This window comes from Schistocerca nitens, chromosome 9 (assembly GCF_023898315.1).
Source record: "Schistocerca nitens isolate TAMUIC-IGC-003100 chromosome 9, iqSchNite1.1, whole genome shotgun sequence".
Lineage (NCBI taxonomy): Eukaryota > Metazoa > Arthropoda > Insecta > Orthoptera > Acrididae > Schistocerca > Schistocerca nitens.
The window spans coordinates 329123851-329142622 of record NC_064622.1 but is presented as its reverse complement, the minus strand read 5'-3'; the positions used below and the strand labels follow the sequence as shown (position 1 = coordinate 329142622).

At 37.8% G+C, this 18772-nt stretch overlaps 1 protein-coding gene across 1 annotated transcript in view; it reads left to right on the top strand.

The window, feature by feature from the left end:
- The first annotated feature begins 846 nt into the window (after positions 1 to 846).
- Positions 847 to 18772, top strand: part of LOC126203011 (AP-1 complex subunit beta-1) — an 81048-nt gene continuing 63122 nt past the window's right edge. Inside the window, exons 1-6 of the mRNA XM_049937213.1 lie at positions 847 to 988; positions 1337 to 1453; positions 1527 to 1697; positions 10029 to 10274; positions 10391 to 10584; positions 18092 to 18266. Coding sequence (XP_049793170.1) covers positions 1346 to 1453; positions 1527 to 1697; positions 10029 to 10274; positions 10391 to 10584; positions 18092 to 18266 — 894 coding nt within the window. The 5' untranslated portion in view covers positions 847 to 988; positions 1337 to 1345. The remainder of the gene's footprint in view (positions 989 to 1336; positions 1454 to 1526; positions 1698 to 10028; positions 10275 to 10390; positions 10585 to 18091; positions 18267 to 18772) is intronic.

The window sequence follows — 18772 nt, the reverse complement described above, 5'->3', positions numbered from 1 at the left end:
AGTTAGGTTTAATTAGATCTAAGTTCTAGGCGGCTGATAACCTCAGAAGTTAAGTCGCATAGTGCTCAGAGCCATTTGAACCATTTTGAACAGTTGTTGTTTCCCTAACACCAGAAGTCTCAATATTATATTGCTGCTCTCACTCTTCAGTGACTTGATAGCTTAAGCTTATCTATACTAACAAAGCGTGCCTACTACTATTCTTGTCTTGAACGTCAACTATTGTTACTCTTACATGCCACTATTGTCACAAATAATGTAATACAGTTGCACTTACATTGTTAATGGGGCGTAGGGAAATGTCACTGCCATTTGAAGAAGCTGCAACCTTGGTGCCATCGACGGTTATCACCATAAAGAGTAACAAAACACTTCGAAATGCTGTTTCCGAAATCTGCATCATTCTGGAGAGAAAGACTTATTTTATTTATACAATATATCCCAGCTAATTTGCTTGGCAGTCTTAACTTTATGATTTTTTCTAGCTTGTATTAGAAGCTTTCATTAACGTATCATACAGTACTTTTCGTCCCTTGCACTTTCACTAACACGCCAGTTGCACTGCAACACAGAAATGAGACCAACGTATCTGGCTCATACTTAGGGAGATAACGTTATACGTAGAACTGAAAGATTATCACTAATATGATCTGATTTGTCGAGATCGTGGTAGGAGAAAGCTTTTCAAATATGCAAGAGCAATGCGGGTGTATACCTTGACACAAATATTCCCTAGCTGTCAGCTAACCCGTGTTTGCGAACTTACAGTGTTTCGTGATTGACGGTGATAAACAGATTACGTTGGATGACAGACATAGGAATATTGCAATGAGAAATGAACAATCAGAACAAAGTTCTAAGAGTGGTGTAATTTTTGCTGAAAATGTACTTCGATAACACCTGTTCGATACCAAATTGTTTTGGCTGTCAAAAAGTGTATCTTTGACTGCGAGTGTGTGGGGTGGATCTTGTCAAGTGAGGGAACTAGGTAAGTTATTCTTCATTTGCCTTTTGATAGATTGTTGTATTGTATGTTGGTTATTGCACCGGTTTCTTGTCTGCTGAATTTGCCGTTCCGAAGTTTTGGTCCCATTTAGCAAGATGCTTCCTCACGGTGGGGCTAATGTAGGTTATGGTTGCAGAGCTACTGCAACAGCAAATTCTTAGCGCAAGACAATTCAAGCTGCTGTAATTTTTGATTACAAGATTGTGAAACGATGCAATCAATCGTAACAGGCGTACTCACCAAATCATAGTTTTCGTTACCCTATTCCGGCTGTTGTAAATGTTCGGAAGTATTTTGAATAGTGTAATATTATTTTTCATTTTCTTTCAGCATCCAGCCATGACTGACTCAAAGTATTTTACCACAACAAAAAAGGGTGAAATATTTGAACTGAAATCTGAACTTAACAATGATAAGAAAGAGAAGAAGCGGGAAGCTGTTAAAAAAGTATGTATCCGCCCTCCAATCAGTTTTTGAACACAGTTCTTTCAACACTCTTGACACTGATTTCTCTGTGCAGGTTATTGCTTCAATGACAGTAGGAAAAGACGTTTCTGCTTTATTTCCTGATGTCGTTAATTGTATGCAGACTGACAATCTCGAACTGAAGAAACTAGTGTATTTATATTTGATGAACTACGCGAAGAGTCAACCTGACATGGCAATAATGGCAGTAAACACTTTTGTGAAGGTGAGTTTCATACGTTCCCCGTGGCTTTACTTACACAGACGACAATAATAAGACGTGACAGTATTTCGAATAACGTTAGTTGTGGTCATACATAATATCCTAGTGTAGAAGCGACGGTGGATTGCCGTAGCAGTCGGAGAATTGTTTTGGTGGACTAATTATTATTGGTTAGATAAGCGTTATGAGATTAACAGTAAATACAACTGACATAAATATTCAGATGGAATAACTGCTATAGAATAGTATCAACTTGTGCTTTCTGGGCATAATTCCTCAGTTTCCAGCCGGCCGTGGTGGCCGTGTGGTTCTAGGCGCTGCAGTCCGGAACCGCGGGACTGCTACGGTCGCAGGTTCGAATCCTGCCTCGGGCATGGATGTGTGTGATGTCCTTAGGTTAGTTAGGTTTAAGTAGTTCTAAGTTCTAGGGGACTGAAGACCTAAGATGTTAAGTCCCATAGTGCTCAGAGCCATTTGCACCATTTTTGAACCTCAGTTTCCGACAAGGCCGAATCCGAATATTAAGGGTCTGTTTTAAAGGGTTGGGGGGGGGGGGGGGGGGGAGAGAGAGAGAGAGAGAGAGAGAGAGAGAAGAAAACTGAAAGCATTCACACCTTTAAAAGAAAAAATAAAGAAAAACAGTTCTCGGAAAACAAAGCAACTCAAAAATGTAAATGTGACCAGTAACAAAAGTGATTTATAAGTAAAACAGTCTTGCAACCTACATCTCTCAAATGAGGTCTGAGGCACTGCTCATATACAGGTTCATAATCCAAGAAGCTGGGAATTTTGTCAACTTCATACTCGTACAAAACCTCTCACATAGTTGGCAATTGAGCCGAAGCACTTCAAAAACCTCATCTTCATTTCATCAACCAGTGCAACTCTGAGTGAATAACTATCAGATTTTTCCATCATATCCATCTCTAACAGAGAAAAAGAAAAACATTACATTTTGGTCGAAGAAAAACAATCAACACTAATTGTACCTAACACTAATACGAACACACAAACCTCCAAAACGATATCACATTAACTCATTGGTGACACAGCACACACATCCAACAACTACGTCAAAAATGATTACACAGTCAAATGACTGAATACCACATATAACATCTTCAAATATGAACTCCCACTACAAGAGCACGCCAACAAATATAGCATGCCATCTACAAACACGGCCGCTCAGCAACACTGTGTGACAATGATGTCACACAACATAATACGCTTAATGTAATACCTTGGGTCAGAGCGGACAGATGGAATCGGGCTTTTCCATTGACCCAAGAAAACTATTGCAATTTGCTCAAAGTTGTTTATTCTTATGGCACCCTTCTTGTAAAGTAAAGCACAAATATAAACTGTCTGTAGTAGTTAGAAATTTTTGTCAATCTAGAAATGTAATCCTAGGAAAGATACAGGAATTGTATTCAGGAGGATGCATATTAAAATTGCCATCAAGCCTTTGAGATTTAGGCTTACCATGGTTTTGTTTCAGGCATATGCCAGAATGTTTACTTAGGGAAGAATACAGGTAATTTCCTTTCCTATCCTGCCCTACTCAGTGTATGTGTTTCATCTTTGTGATAGCCTACTGTGAGTTTTAAATCCTTTTCTTTGCTGTCCTTTTTTCCAAGCTCTGTGTCTAATGTTCTCATTTTGTATCACTTGGAGCGCAATGTATCACCTAAACTCCATTTGTTCTTCATACCCAGCAACAGCTACTACTTTGGGTCTAATAATATAGGAAATTTTATTTCTATTTCTATATTTCAATATTTGAAGCAGTTTTTCAGCAGGAGTGACCTTGGAAAATAAAAGATTTACTCAAATATGTAATTGCTGTGAAAAAAGACTGTTACTGTTTTATGTTAACCCTATATTTTATCTTCTACTCTTTAGTGTGTGTGTGTGTGTGTGTGTGTGTGTGTGTGTGTGTGTGTGTGTGTGTGTGTGGTGGGGGGTTGAGTTTCTGCCTGTGTGTAGCCAGTGTAAGTGCCAGTTGGTCAATACCAATTTCATTGAGGTCACTTTGGGTACCTACTTGCCAACATATTTTGAATTGTCAGATTTCTTGGTCATAATTCATCCATTTGTGCTATATGACCAACAAATCTCATACATCTTCTCTGTGCAATTCAGGTGAACTGCAAGAAGTAAATACAATCGGAACTTTTGTGCATCCAGATTTTGAACAGAAGTCTATGACTAAGGCAGTATATTCAAAATTTTTGGGTGTGTTCATTGATGAGAGACTGAATTGGAAGAAACATGTTAATGATCTGCTGAAGTGTTGTTCACCTACTTATGCTGCTGTAGTTATTGCAAATTTTAGTGATAAACACACCAGTAAATTAATTTACTAAGCCTATTTTGATTCACTGCTCTCGTATGGCTTATTTTGGGGTAATTTCTCATTAAGGAAAAAAGTATTAATTGCACAGAAGTGTGGAATTGGAATAATAGTTGTGCCCACCCAAGATCATATTGCAGACATTTATTTAAGGAAGTGTATTTGTTTAAGAGATTCGTCATTAACCCTTGAGCCTATGTATGAATTGCACCACGTACAAACAACGTTGTCTTGTATGGTTTCATTGTTTTACAGTTGGGAGTGTATGCCTGTTCCTTCGTTATTGCGTCAGCTAACACAGTGCTAAGTTGTGCTGTCATGCGCCCAAGAGAGCAGCAGTAATATAAAATAAACAGTGTGCTAGGTGATCAAAAAATTTAAATTTCTGCTAGTGGCATAAGCCCCAATGAGACTGTTCTCTAAGAGATAATTAGCAATCAAATAAGGGGTTGGCTGGGATCCAATGCAGCTGCATTGTTTAATGCTACTTGGGATTGTTAGTGTATGGCAACACTTGTGCTCAACAACAGAATGACATAATGCATTTTATTTTTGTTTAATTGAACGGTGATTTAGCTTTTATAATGTAAGTTTATTTTATTCTTAGTTGATTAAATTAAAATTAAACTGTTACTTTCCTCATGCATGTTTACCTTTGTAACATAAAGACAATTATTGTTTACATGTGTACAAAGTATGCCACGTGCCGACTTGTGCTATAACCAATAGCACACATGCTCTAAGGTTAATAACCCATCCCAGTTCAATAGCGCAACAGCAATATGCATAGCTAAAACACTAGGAGAAAGGCTGATTGTCACTTTTGTGGGTTAAATCTTTGGACCTGAAAGGCATGAATTACACTGCCACAGAAGTCTTTGCTCACTTACCAAATAGCATCAAAAGTCTGACAGATACGGAGCAGCATTTAAAAACAAATTTAAAGAATTTATAAATGACAACTACTCCTACACAATTAATGAATTTTTACATATAATTTAGTAATTTTACAATTATTAAAAAAATTGTCATGTAAAGAAACCTGTTAACCTGGCACATTCCACATCATTACGAAGCGTCGTATTCATGATCTGTGGGACAGTTATTAACCTGATGTAATCTAAATACCATCCTGAATGTTGGGTCCAAATATTTTTCTCATTATGTGATTTTGTTTTCTTGAAGTCTTTGATGTTGATAGTTCATGATGTCTCAGTTGCTATGGGGTGCTTCTGTAGGGATGACTGAACGGCAGTGACAAATTTTGGCTTTGATGGACAGCCATATCTCGTTGTAAATATTCCAAGTAATTGTGTAGGCCTTTGCAATTTTTCTGCACACAATTTCGTAGCTACGTTTTTGTTGCTAGTGTTTCCAGTAACTTCGTGTAGATACTTCTAACGATTAAACGTGATTTTCACATGTCTGTTAATATGCTGAAATAAAAAAAAATAGTTTGCCAGCATTCTCAAATCATTATGGAATGTGGGTGGATTGAAGATCATTGTTTGTTGGAAGATTGTGTATATTCAGTGTGTAATACTTACATGTGGAGTACGTGTGTGCAGAATTAGGAAACTGTTACAATGATTGTTACTATCATTAGAGCAATAAAGAAAATTAAAGTTATACTGTTAGCCTTCTTTTGTGGCAAGTTTGGTGTATCATTAGTGTCGTACAAGCAAAGTGAGAGTAAGAAAGAATTATTTACCCATTTCCTGGAGTTTTATGTCTGTGAATTCAGTGTGACCAAAAGTGCAATGCATTCACAATGCTGTATGACATACAACTAAACGGACAAACAGACAGAGAACTCGCTACATGTATCACTTCCGTGAGTAAAACAGGTGGTGCAGAGAGCACCAAAATCCCATTTTCCATATTGACAGGAAGACAGGGATGTGGAACACACTCCTATTCCCCATATGGTGCTTTCAGTGCATAGAGCTTTCTTGCCCCACTCCCTGGAGCACATTTTAAAATGGCAAACAGGACATGGATAATTTACATCCCATTGGAAACATTCTTCCCAAATATTACATTGTCTTGCACTGTCTTAGCAAAATTTGCACCTGCTGGAATGTTGTCTTGAGGTAATAGGCATTTTATAAGGAAGAATGGAAGATTGCAATTAAAGTTCTGTTGACACTGGGATTATTACAGAGCTGGAATGGGATTGGGCTGGACAATGTTGTAGCAGGAAATTGCTTTGGGCTTGTTTGAAGAACCGACTTACTATTTGCCTAAAGTAATTTGAGGGTATTGTGAAGAAAGTAAAGTGGAATGGTTGGAAAGACGCCTTGTTTATCCTGAAAGTTAACCACTGAGCTGCCTCATTAGGCTCCAGTCATTTGAGGATTAATACTTTGTTGCTATGTTATCTGTGCAGCTCATAATAGTCTGAATGCAGAAACAAGTGGTTTCATAGGCTGATAGGTTCTGATATCACTTGTCACATTAGCGGTTCTGATATCACTTGTTACATTAGCTCCTTGATACTTTGATGGCCATTCTCCTCATTGTTCCATTCCAGAACACAGCTTGTCACACAGTACAAAGAAACCTGTAAAATGGAAGAAGAGTTAGTATAACGAAATATAAGGTACACACACTGAAGATAATATTGAGACTTAATTATCACAGAGTTAAGACAGGTTAATAATAAACATGTTTCCTTTTTATTTTTGGATGACTGTTTTTCTGAAATGAGCAAAGGTAATGGAATACAGAATTTTTGTAAATGGAAGATCCAAAGGGTAGGTGCTCCATTAAAAAGGTTGAACAACTGCCCACAGCTATTTAGTTTCTAGAATTAGATCTTTTACTTCCAGAACACAATTATGAAATCTGAGGAAGTAATGCAGATAAATGTGGAGCTTCTTAAGAAGGTGCAGTAAGGGTAGTTGCAAATTTTAACTGTGTAGCACGGGACTATAGAGATAATGTGTTTTAGCAGCATTCCAGACACACAGTGCACATGCACATTATGAAAACTGTATTTTGGCATTTACTCCCACTACTTTCCACAAAACTAACAAAAAGCTGTTCAGGCAGTTGTACAGGAACAGCTTCTATTGCTCTAAACTAGCAGTATTGTAATTGCACATAGTTGCAATATTTTATCTTGGTTTTTGAACTTTATTGCAGGCAAATCAATGTTTAACATATGTTGTATTCAGCAAAAATGATTTCTTAATATTTTTGTTAGTCTTACAGTCCCAATTTCTCATTGATATTGAGGTAAATTATTTCATAAAGTTAGTTTTTCTTCCTAATTAGCCTCAAATATTCAATATTTGGGGCATTGAATTGTTCAACTTTATGGAATCAGTAATTTTTATAACAAGGAGAAAACATTCAGAACTAAAAAAGTATAGTAAAATAGTTATTTAATCCTACAGAACTAATCAACAGTATTGTACTATGGCAGCATATATTAAGAAATTTTGTTGTCTATATATGTTAGGACTTAGAAACTGAGATTCAATTTCTAGTGCATGATGCAAAAAAAAAAAAAAAAATTCATCACTGTGTGTGTGTGTGTGTGTGTGTGTGTGTGTGTGTGTGTGTGTGTGTGTGAGAGAGAGAGAGAGAGAGAGAGAGAGAGAGAGAGAGAGAGAGAGAGAGAGATGGATGGGTAATGTAAATTATCTCCTCCTAATATTTCATTTGTGAATGTTATTGGTTTCAAACAGTTGTTGATAATAAACTTTGTAAGGGAGAAGGTTTACTTAGAGACTGCTGTCAGTACGCCCAACTGTGTGGAGCTGTCATCAAGACGTTACTGAGTGGACACTTCACATTAACCTTATTACATACTTCTGTATAGTACTGTCTTCCTTAGTGATGAGCTACACCAGAATATGATGCTATAAGGCATTAGTGAATGAAAATAGGAAAATCGAGCAATTCTTCAATTTGATCTTCTCAGGCATTGAAATTATCCACAACACAAAAGATTTAGAGCTAAGACATTCAAGAACTGTAACATGTGGTCTCCAGTTCAGGTTTCTGCCAGTATAAACACTTATAAGTTTTATAATTTTGTTTCATTTCTTGATTCAACCTAGCTTATTATTTCTAGTGTTGTGGTCAGACATTGTGCAGCACTGAATTGAATGTATAGCGTTCTACCTAAATTCAGTCACAGCTTATTTCCAAGAAAATATTGTTTATAGTAATATCCCACGAAGTTGCTCCATTAAGTTTTATTGGAATACTGTGCTTGCATTGTCAGCAAAGAGAACTAGTTCTGCTTTTTAACAAACAATGGAAAATCCAGGATGGAATGTAAAAATATTGTGAAACTCCTTGTTGTGTCTATAAGTGACTCAGCATCTCTTCTATATGGTGAGTGGCAATTTTCCTTTCCATATTATTATTATTTCTGCTTTTTAGATATATCAAGGAAGATAATTTATACACAACAAGAGCAAAAAAAGACCCAATATTGATCCCTGCAGTACACCTGTAGTGAACACTCCAAATTTCTTGTTGCAACACTCTGTATACTTTTAGTTAGATAGGATGAAAGCCAGTTACAGTTATCATCTCTGATATAATATTTGAGCTTCTGTAGGAAAATACTGTGAACTGCACAATCAAATGTTTTTGACAAGTCACAGAAGCAGCTAATGCTTTATTACACAAATGCCTGTTTGTGATAAATACCGTGGAGACACATAGATGTGGAAATTGCAACACTACAGGCCGGCCGCGGTGGTCTCGCGGTTCTAGGCGTGCAGTCCGGAACCGTGCGACTACTACGGTCGCAGGTTCGAATCCTGCCTCGGGCATGGATGTGTGTGATGTCCTTAGGTTAGTTAGGTTTAAGTAGTTTTAAGTTCTAGGGGACTGATGACCACAGCAGTTGAGTCCCATAGTGCTCAGAGCCATTTTTTTTGCAACACTACAATTTGTGTAATGGTAGTGGGGTAAGTATTGAGTGAAAAACCAACTGACAAGTCACATAAATCCACGTATGTAATACCTCAAGCAGATGGTCAGGCCACTAAAACAGTAATGTCACCTAATGATGACACCAGTCCATCATACCAACATGAGAACTGGAACTTGTGCAAGTCCGAGTGAAGAAAGGGTTTCATTTAGAGTTAAAGCTCCCTCGATCTCGTTGCTGTTGTACGTAAGTACTTAAACTTATCTGCAGCCAGGACTATGCATAACAACATGTTGTTTCCAATGTAACAAGCTTTGTATATCTAGAGTGACATTTTGCATGTTGCAAGCCTTTAGTGTAATTATAGTTACAGCAAGACTAACTGTTACTAATTTGCACATACTTTCTCCATTTATTGCTATGTTATATCCAGAGGCAGCTTGAGTTGCATTTTGTAAGTTGTATATAGAGGAATTTATGTATGCAATTGTCCACAGCTCGTGGTCGTGCGGTAGCGTTCTCGCTTTCCATGCCCGGGTTCCCGGGTTCGATTCCTGGGGGGGTCAGGGATTTTATCTGCCTCGTGATGACTGGGTGTTGTGTGATGTCCATAGGTTAGTTAGGTTTAAGTAGTTCTAAGTTCTAGGGGACTGATGACCATAGATGTTAAGTCCCATAGTGCTCAGAGCCATTTGAACCATGTATGCAATTGCACTCACGACAGAAGTCAACCAACTGTGAGCTGAGGGACAGACTTTGTGCAGATAGTATGTAGCTGTACTCAAGTCTTTGAAACCATTACTCAATGTAACCTCCCTAGTATTTAAGCTTGAGTTTTCAGCATAATAATCACAAGTTAAATTACACTTTCTGCATACTACACTATATTAAACATACACATGTAATATTCCTCCTTCAAGCTTCCCTAGTGATAATTCTTTTTCATAGCGTGTTTATTTCTCATATGTTTAGTCTGTGGTGATTTTAATGTCACTTTCAGAGATCACACTATATAAATAGTGTATGTAATTGAATGTATCAGGACTGAATAGCAACAATGAAACTTCCAACTTTTTTGTAGGATTGTGAAGATCCAAATCCTTTAATCCGTGCCCTGGCTGTTCGAACAATGGGCTGCATTAGAGTTGACAAAATAACTGAATATCTTTGTGAGCCTTTGCGTAAGTGCCTCAAAGATGAAGATCCATATGTTAGAAAAACTGCTGCTGTGTGTGTTGCCAAGCTGTATGATATCAATGCCCAGTTAGTTGAAGACCAGGGATTTCTTGATCAGCTGAAAGATCTTCTTTCTGACTCCAATCCTATGGTAAGGATATTCTGTTGGCAGTTTTAGTATCTGTAGCTAGAAAAATAGAAATTTTTAATACGGAAAATTTTCATTCAAGAACTGTGGACATAATATATATTTACTTAATGGTCTAGGTGGTTGCTAATGCTGTGGCTGCTCTCTCTGAAATAAATGAAGCAAGTGCAAGTGGCTCTCCACTCATTGAAATGAATGCACAGACTATAAACAAACTGTTAACAGCTCTCAATGAATGTACAGAGTGGGGCCAAGTCTTCATTCTAGATTCTCTTGCAAATTACAGTCCAAAGGATGATAGGGAAGCCCAAAGGTTAGTAGAAGCTACATACTGATTATATACTGAGTTTAAGCATAAAGTAACAGTTGAATTTCATATAATTTTAGTTAAATGTATGATTCTTGTACTCTTTGAGTGGCAGTAGAGAAGTATTCATTTAACAATAACCATACAATCAAAGAATTGTTTATTTTACATAAATTATAGAGTATTAAGATTCATCTTTCTCAGTGAGGGGTACTAATATGAAGTTGAAGTTGTCAGGATTCCAGCTGGGTGATTTAACTGAAGTGGGACAGCTTTTCAGTGAGTGTCACTCCCATTGTTGGTTAAAAGTTTTTATTAAGAGAAGTTCAAAATATAGGATAAAGTAGTACAGTAAAACCCTGGTTCTGTGTTCTCTCATTTTACGATGTCCCACTTTTTACGTCCACTTTATTGGTCCCAACGAAAGACCTATTCTCTCAACACAATGCTTTCTCATCATTAAAAATTCTGTGTTATAACATTTCTTGTATTTTAAGTTTTCGTTGGTATTACCATGACCTTTAAAACTTATTTTCAACAGATTGTTGCAAAAAGTGCATTGTATTCCTCCTGAAAATCAGGATTGGAACAAAGCTGTTTCTCGTCCAGGACATCTCTGAACTGAGTGACCTTATTGTCGGTAACAAGCTCTAGACTTTGGGCCTATTGTTCTCTGTTTACAAAGACTGCCAACTGTAATGTTTTAACCAATATGTTGTTAAGATTTATTTACCATAAATTTATAATGATTATCAATAGTAAATATCACAATATCTTTTTAGTGTGGTTTCACAAAAGACATTCCCTTCTGTGTTTTATTTACACCATTGGACATTATTGGGGTGAAAAGAAAAACTCGCATGCTCGTATGTGTGTCAGCACTCGTCACTGCCATTGTGATTATCACGAAGGCGATGGTTGATTGCTAATACACACAAACACGTGTTTCTTTTGTCGTCACGTCCAATGGTGTAAATAAAACACCGAAACAAAAGTCTTTTATGAAAACACATTAAAAAGATATTGTGTTCTAATGTGAGACTTTCTTTTAATCAGTCTTCAGACTGGTTTGATGCAACCTGCCACGAATTCCTCTCCTGTGCCAACCCCTTCATCTCAGAGTTGCACTTGCAATTTTTGCCCCCAACAGCTCCTTCTAGTACAATGAGTTATACCCGATGTATTAACTGATGTCCTATCATCGTGTCCCGTCTCCTTTGTCTGTGTTTTCCACATTTGTTTCCCCTCTGATTCTGTGCAGAACCTCCCCATTCCTTACCTAGTTTTCAACATTCATCTGTAGTACCACATCCCCTGTCCATGTTTCACTATCATACAATGCTGTGCTCCAAACGTACATTCTCAGAAATTTCGTCCTCAAATTAAGGCCTATGTTTGATACTAGTAGACTTTGATACTAGTAGACTTCTATTGACCAGGAATTCCCATTTTGCCAGTGCTAGTCTGCTTGGTGTCCTCTTGGGTAAAATATTCCGGAGGTAAAATAGTCCCCCATTTGGATCTCCGGGCGGGGACTACTCAAGAGGACATCGTTATCAGGAGAAAGAAAACTGGCGTTCTACGGATCGGAGCGTGGAATGTCAGATCCCTTAACCGGGCAGGTAGGTTAGAAAATTTAAAAAGGGAAATGGATAGGTTAAAGTTAGATATAGTGGGAATTAGTGAAGTTCGGTGGCAGGAGGAACAAGACTTTTGGTCAGGTGAATACAGGGTTATAAATACAAAATCAAATAGGGGTAATGCAGGTGTAGGTTTAACAATGAATAAAAAATAGGTGTGCGGGTAAGCTACTACAAACAGCATAGTGAATGCATTATTGTGGCCAAGATACACACAAAGCCCACACCTACTACAGTAGTACAAGTTTATATGCCAACTAGCTATGCAGATGACGAAGAAATTGATGAAATGTATGATGAGATAAAAGAAATTATTCAGGTAGTGAAGGGAGACGAAAATTTAATAGTCATGGGTGACAGGAATTCGAGAGTAGGAAAAGGGAGAGAAGGAAACATAGTAGGTAAATATGGATTGGGGCTAAGAAATGAAAGAGGAAGCTGCGTGGTAGAATTTTGCACAGAGCATAACTTAATCATAGCTAACACTTGGTTCAAGAATCATGAAAGAAGGTTGTATACACGGAAGAAACGTGGAGATACTAGAAGGTATCAGATAGATTATATAATGGCAAGACAGAGATTTAGGAACCAGGTTTTAAATTGTAAGACATTTCCAGGGGCAGATGTGGACTCTGACCACAATCTATTGGTTATGAACTGTAGATTAAAACTGAAGAAACTGCAAAAAAAGGGGGAAGTTAAGAAGATGGGATCTGGACAAACTGATTAAACCAGAGGTTGTACAGAGGTTCAGGGAGAGCATAAGGGAATAATTGACAGGAATGGGGGAAAGAAGTACAGTAGAAGAAGAATGGGTAGCTCTGAGGGATGAAGTAGTGAAGGCAGCACAGGATCAAGTAGGTAAAAAGACGAGGGCTAGTAGAACTCCTTGGGTAACAGAAGAAATATTGAACTTAATTGACGAAAGGAGAAAATATAAAAATGCAGTAAATGAAGCAGGCAAAAAGGAATACAGACATCTCAAAAATGAGATCGACAGGAAGTGCAAAATGGCTAAGTAGGGATGGCTAGAGGACAAATGTAAGGATGTAGAGACTTATCTCACTAGGGGTAAGATAGATACTGCCTACAGGAAAATTAAAGAGACCTTTGGAGAGAAGAAAACCACTTGTATGAATATCAAGAGCTCAGATGGCAACCCAGTTCTAAGCAAAGAAAGGAAAGCAGAAAGGTGGAAGGGGTATATAGAGGGTCTATACAAGGGCGATGTACTTGAGGACAATATTATGGAAATGGAAGAGGATGTAGATGAAGATGAAATGGGAGATAAGATACTGCGTGAAGAGTTTGACAGAGCACTGAAAGACCTGAGTCGAAACAAGGCCCCCGGAGTAGACAACATTCCATTGGAACTACTGACGGCCTTGGGAGAGCCAGTCCTGACAAAACTCTACCATCTGGTGAGCAAGATGTATGAAACAGGCGAAATACCCTCAGACTTCAAGAAGAATATAATAATTCCAATCCCAAAGAAAGCAGGTGTTGACAGATGTGAAAATTACTGAACTATCAGTTTAATAAGTCACACCTGCAAAATACTAACGCGAATTCTTTACAGACGAATGGAAAAACTGGTAGGAGCCGACCTCGGGGAAGATCAGTTTGGATTCCGTAGAAATGTTGAAACACGTGAGGCAATACTAACCTTACGACTTTTCTTAGAAGAAAGATTAAGAAAAGGCAAACATATGTTTCTAGCATTTGTAGACTTAGAGAAAGCTTTTGACAATGTTGACTCGAATACTCTCTTTCAAATTCTGAAGGTGGCAGGGGTAATATACAGGGAGCGAATGGCTATTTACAATTTGTACAGAAACCAGAAGGCAGTTAATTGAGGGGCATGAAAGGGAAGCAGTAGTTGGGAAGGGAGTGAGACAGGGTTGTAGCCTCTCCCTGATGTTATTCAATCTGTATATTGAGCAAGCAGTAAAGGAAACAAAAGAAAAATTTGGAGTAGGTATTAAAATTCATGGAGAAGAAGTAAAAACTTTGAGGTTCGCCGATGACATTGTAATTCTATCAGAGACAGCAAAGGACTTGGAAGGGCAGTTGAATGGAATGGCCAGTGTCTTGAAAGGAGGGTATAAGATGAACATCAACAAAAGCAAAACGTAGATCATGGAATGTAGTAGAATGAAGTCGGTTGATGCTGAGGGAATTAGATTAGGAAATGAGACACTTAAAGTAGCAAAGATCTTTTGCTATTTGGGGAGCAAAATAACTGATGATGGTTGAAGTAGAGAGGATATAAAATGTAGACTGGCAATGGCCAGGAAAGTGTTTCTGAAGAAGAGAAATTTAACATTGAGTATAGAGTTAAGTGTCAGGAAGTCGTTTCTGAAAGTATTTGTATGGAGTGTAGCCATGTATGGAAGTGAAACGTGGACGATAAATAGTTTGGATAAGAAGAGAATAGAAGCTTTCGAAATGTGGTGCTACAGAAGAATGCTGAAGATTAGGTGGGTAGATCACATAACTAATAATGAAGTATTGAATAGAATTGGGCAGAAGAGGAGTATGTGCCACAACTTGACAAAAAGAAGGAACCGGTTAGTAGGACATGTTCTGAGGCATCAAGAGATCACAAATTTAGCATTGGAGGGCAGTGTGGAGGGTAAAAATCGTAGAGGAAGACCAAGAGATGAATACACTAAGCAGATTCAGAAGGATGTGGGTTGCAGTAAGTATTGGGAGATGAAGAAGCTTGCACAGGACAGGGTAGCATGGAGAGCTGCATCAAACAAGTCTCAGGACTGAAGACATCAACAACAACAACAGTCTGCTTTTGGTGTTGTCCTTGCTCCAGCCATCATTAGTTATTTTGCTGCGAAGGTAGTAAAGTTCCTTACCTTCGTTTACATCGTGATCATCAATCCTGATGTAAACTTCTTCGCTGTTCTCCTTTCTGCTACTTCTCATTACTTTTTTCTTTCTTTGATTTACTCTCAATCTGTATTCTGTACTCAATAGACTGTTCGTTCCATTCAGCAGATCATGTAATTTTTCACTTTCACTCAGAACAGCAACGTCATCAGTGAATCGTATCATTGATATCCTTTCACCTTGTATTTTAATTCCACTCCTGAACCTTTCTTTTATTTCCATCATTGCTTCTTCAGTGTACAGATTGAACAGTAGGAGCAAAAGACTATATCCCTGTCTTACGCCCTTTTTAATCTGAGCACTTCGTTCTTGGTCTTCCACTCTTATTGTTTCCTCGTTCTTGTATAGTTTGTATACTACCGCATTTCCATACAGCTTTCCCCTATATTTCTAAGAATTTTGAACATCTTGTAACATTTTTCATTGTAAAGTGTTTTTCCAGGTCTGCAAATCCTATGAACATGTCTCGGTTTTTTCTTTAGTCTTGCTTGCAGTATCCACCACAGCATCAGAATTGCCTCTGGTGCCTTGACCTTTTCTAATACCAAACTGATCGTATTATAACACATCCTAAATTTTCATTATAGGACTGTGGTAAAAAAAATTGCAACAAAGTATTAGTTAAAATACAAAACATCTACATCTACATCTATACTCCGCGAGCCACCTTACGGTGTGTGTCAATTTTCTGTAAACAGAGGACATAGGTATGAAATCTACAGCTTGATATGTTTCCTGTGCTTTTCTGTACCTTATACTTTACTGCATTTTATACTTTTTCGGCTCAGGCTTCTGAAAAGTGCGAAAAGGTGGTTTTACTGTAATTTTATCGGCATAACATCAGCTGAAACTTGTAATACATTCACATTTTCATGGAAATTAGATAAGATCCAGGCTAACATATTTTAAAATTTCTTTTGGCCTCAAGTGAAAGTAAAGCAGATAGTTTATACAAGTGTACCCTGTTTGGAGTATCTTTCTAGTGGGGTGGGTTGGCCATGGGAGAGAGTTAAAGGGTATCGTATGGTACAATACAGCTGAAAAATGTAGTGTGGTATTGGCATCTGTCTTTAGAGCTAAATTTTTGCACTCTGTCATCATGACTTCATTGAATCAGATTGTTTGCACTGATACTCTGGCTTTTATTGTAGTGACAAATGGAAGAGCAGTGATTAAGGAACAGTTATTTAATTTTGGAAAAGTTCGGTTCAGGTTGTGATACAAACATTTTGATTAGTTTCTCTAAATAACTTGGGGTGGTTACTGGGCTAGTGCCTTCAAGAAGGCCATAGAATATTCGTGCCCATCTTCATCCAGTCAGAGTTCTGTCTTTTTGTACCACCACTTGTATCAATCACCACCACCACCACCCTCCTGCATCACTCTCTTGTTACACCCTTTATTTTTAATTATGATTAGATATGACACAAATGAATTGGTGTGCCTCTTTTATATTGATTTGTTGGAATTATCTGTTATGTTCTTTCTTTTAATAGTTCTTTTGTACCTACCTCACTGTTATCACATTTCAAAGTGTTGCAGTTGGAGCTATAAAGCCACTGTGTTCATAAATTCATAGTTGAATATAATAGAGGGAAGCATTCCACATGGGAAAATTGTATCTAAAAACAAAGATGCTGTAATTTACCAAACGAAAGTGTTGGTATGTCGATAAACACACACACACACACACACACACACACACACACACACACACAATTTCAAGCTTTCGCAACCCAAGGTTGCTTCATCAGGAAAGAGGGAAGGAGAGGGAAAGACGAAAGGATGTGGGTTTTAAGGGAGAGGGTAAGGAGTCATTCTAATCCCGGGAGCGGAAAGATTTACTTTAGGGGGAAAAAGGACAGGTATACAATCGCGCGCACACACACACACACACACACACACACACACACACACACACACACACACACACAATCTGCACTTATACAGAACAGGCAGACATCTGTAAATGGCATTTACATATGTCTGTATATGTGCAGGTGTGTGTGTGTGTGTGTGTGTGTGTGTTTTTTTTTATTGTATTTATCGACATACCAACACTTTCATTTGGTAAGTTACAGCATCTTTGTTTTTAGATATAAATTCATAGTTGTTTACATGTCATATATAATGTCGTAACTATTCCTTGCAGAAGGTCACACTCATTCCATTCCAGGTTCTCGTCAAAATAGCTTCTGCTTAAGTTTGATCATGTAAATTCAAAGTAAATAAACATATGTAACTACAAGGTAGCATGTAGATAACTTGAGGTGAAGCCTTTAGCTACTGTTAAGTGTCAAGAAATTTCTTGTTTGTATGGCAGCAAATACCACCTGTTGATTGACAACATATACTTGATTTTCTTATTTAGGCATTGTTCTAAGGGGAGGGGGGGGGCGTGCGCGCACGCGCATATCCATTACTAATCTTTCTAAGAGGAACAAATTCTGTACTAGATTATTGAAAATCGACCAGTAAACACAGAAAGAGTTATTGATTTTTAGGGTAGTGAGCATCTTGGCTTTGATGTGGGAAGTAGATGATGGTATCCCGTTTAATCTCTTCTTCTTCTTCATTGTTTTTTTAAAAAAGCTGTCATTTATTGATGCCAGTTGAATTATAAGCTTATAAAATGCACACACACACACACACACACACACACACACACACACACACACACACACACACACACACAGAGAGAGAGAGAGAGAGAGAGAGAGAGAGAGAGAGAGAGAGATTGCTCTGTGCGTGTATGATTCTTTGCAGATATTTTTTGGAATCACATAATACACAGAATTTTAAAGAAGAATATTCCTGTAAAGATAAGTGTGGAACATTGCATTATTTTTATTACTTTCTGTTGTATTATTCTTAACACTTTGTCACTAATGATATTGTTATGGGTAGGTTATTTTTGTTGCATCAGTGAATACGATTCTAAATTTTAAAAGTTACATTTAATACTGCAGCATCTGTGAGCGGATCACTCCTCGTTTGGCCCATGCAAATGCTGCAGTTGTCTTGTCTGCAGTGAAGGTTTTAATGAAATTTATGGAGATGCTTCCATCAGATTCTGATTTCGTGTCTACACTCACTAAGAAGCTAGCTCCTCCACTGGTGACACTGCTTTCTTCAGAACCAGAGGTATGTACTAAGTACATCATTATTTATATTGCGAAAGTCTAAGGTTCTTGTTATACTCAGTTTTATAGTTATTCCTCCAAATTTCTGTGAACAGTAGACGTCTCGTGAAATATTCATGCTTACCATGAGGTATGTAAGAAGACTGTCGACAAAGTTCACAGTAAAACTTCTAGAAGAAGTGAGAATGTGAAAAGGTAAGAGCTTTGCAAAATTCGAGGTAAAGGGGTTGGAAATGAACCCATCCCATGATACATGTGTACACATTTCTCAGGGTAGAGATATCCAGTTTCTAGTTTGATATATGAGGAAGTACTCAAGTCCCCAGAAGAACATCGCCCTGGGCATAGCTTGCTTTGTATTATGAATTTCTCTCGCCAAGGGTGGATCACAAAGTTGTCTGAGAGTTCAGCAGTACTCCTGGCTTCCTCTGGAAAAGTTTCCTCTGACTTTATTGATTTTTTTTCCTTTCTTTCACTGCTGCTGTTTTGCTCTCTCCTTTTTCTTTT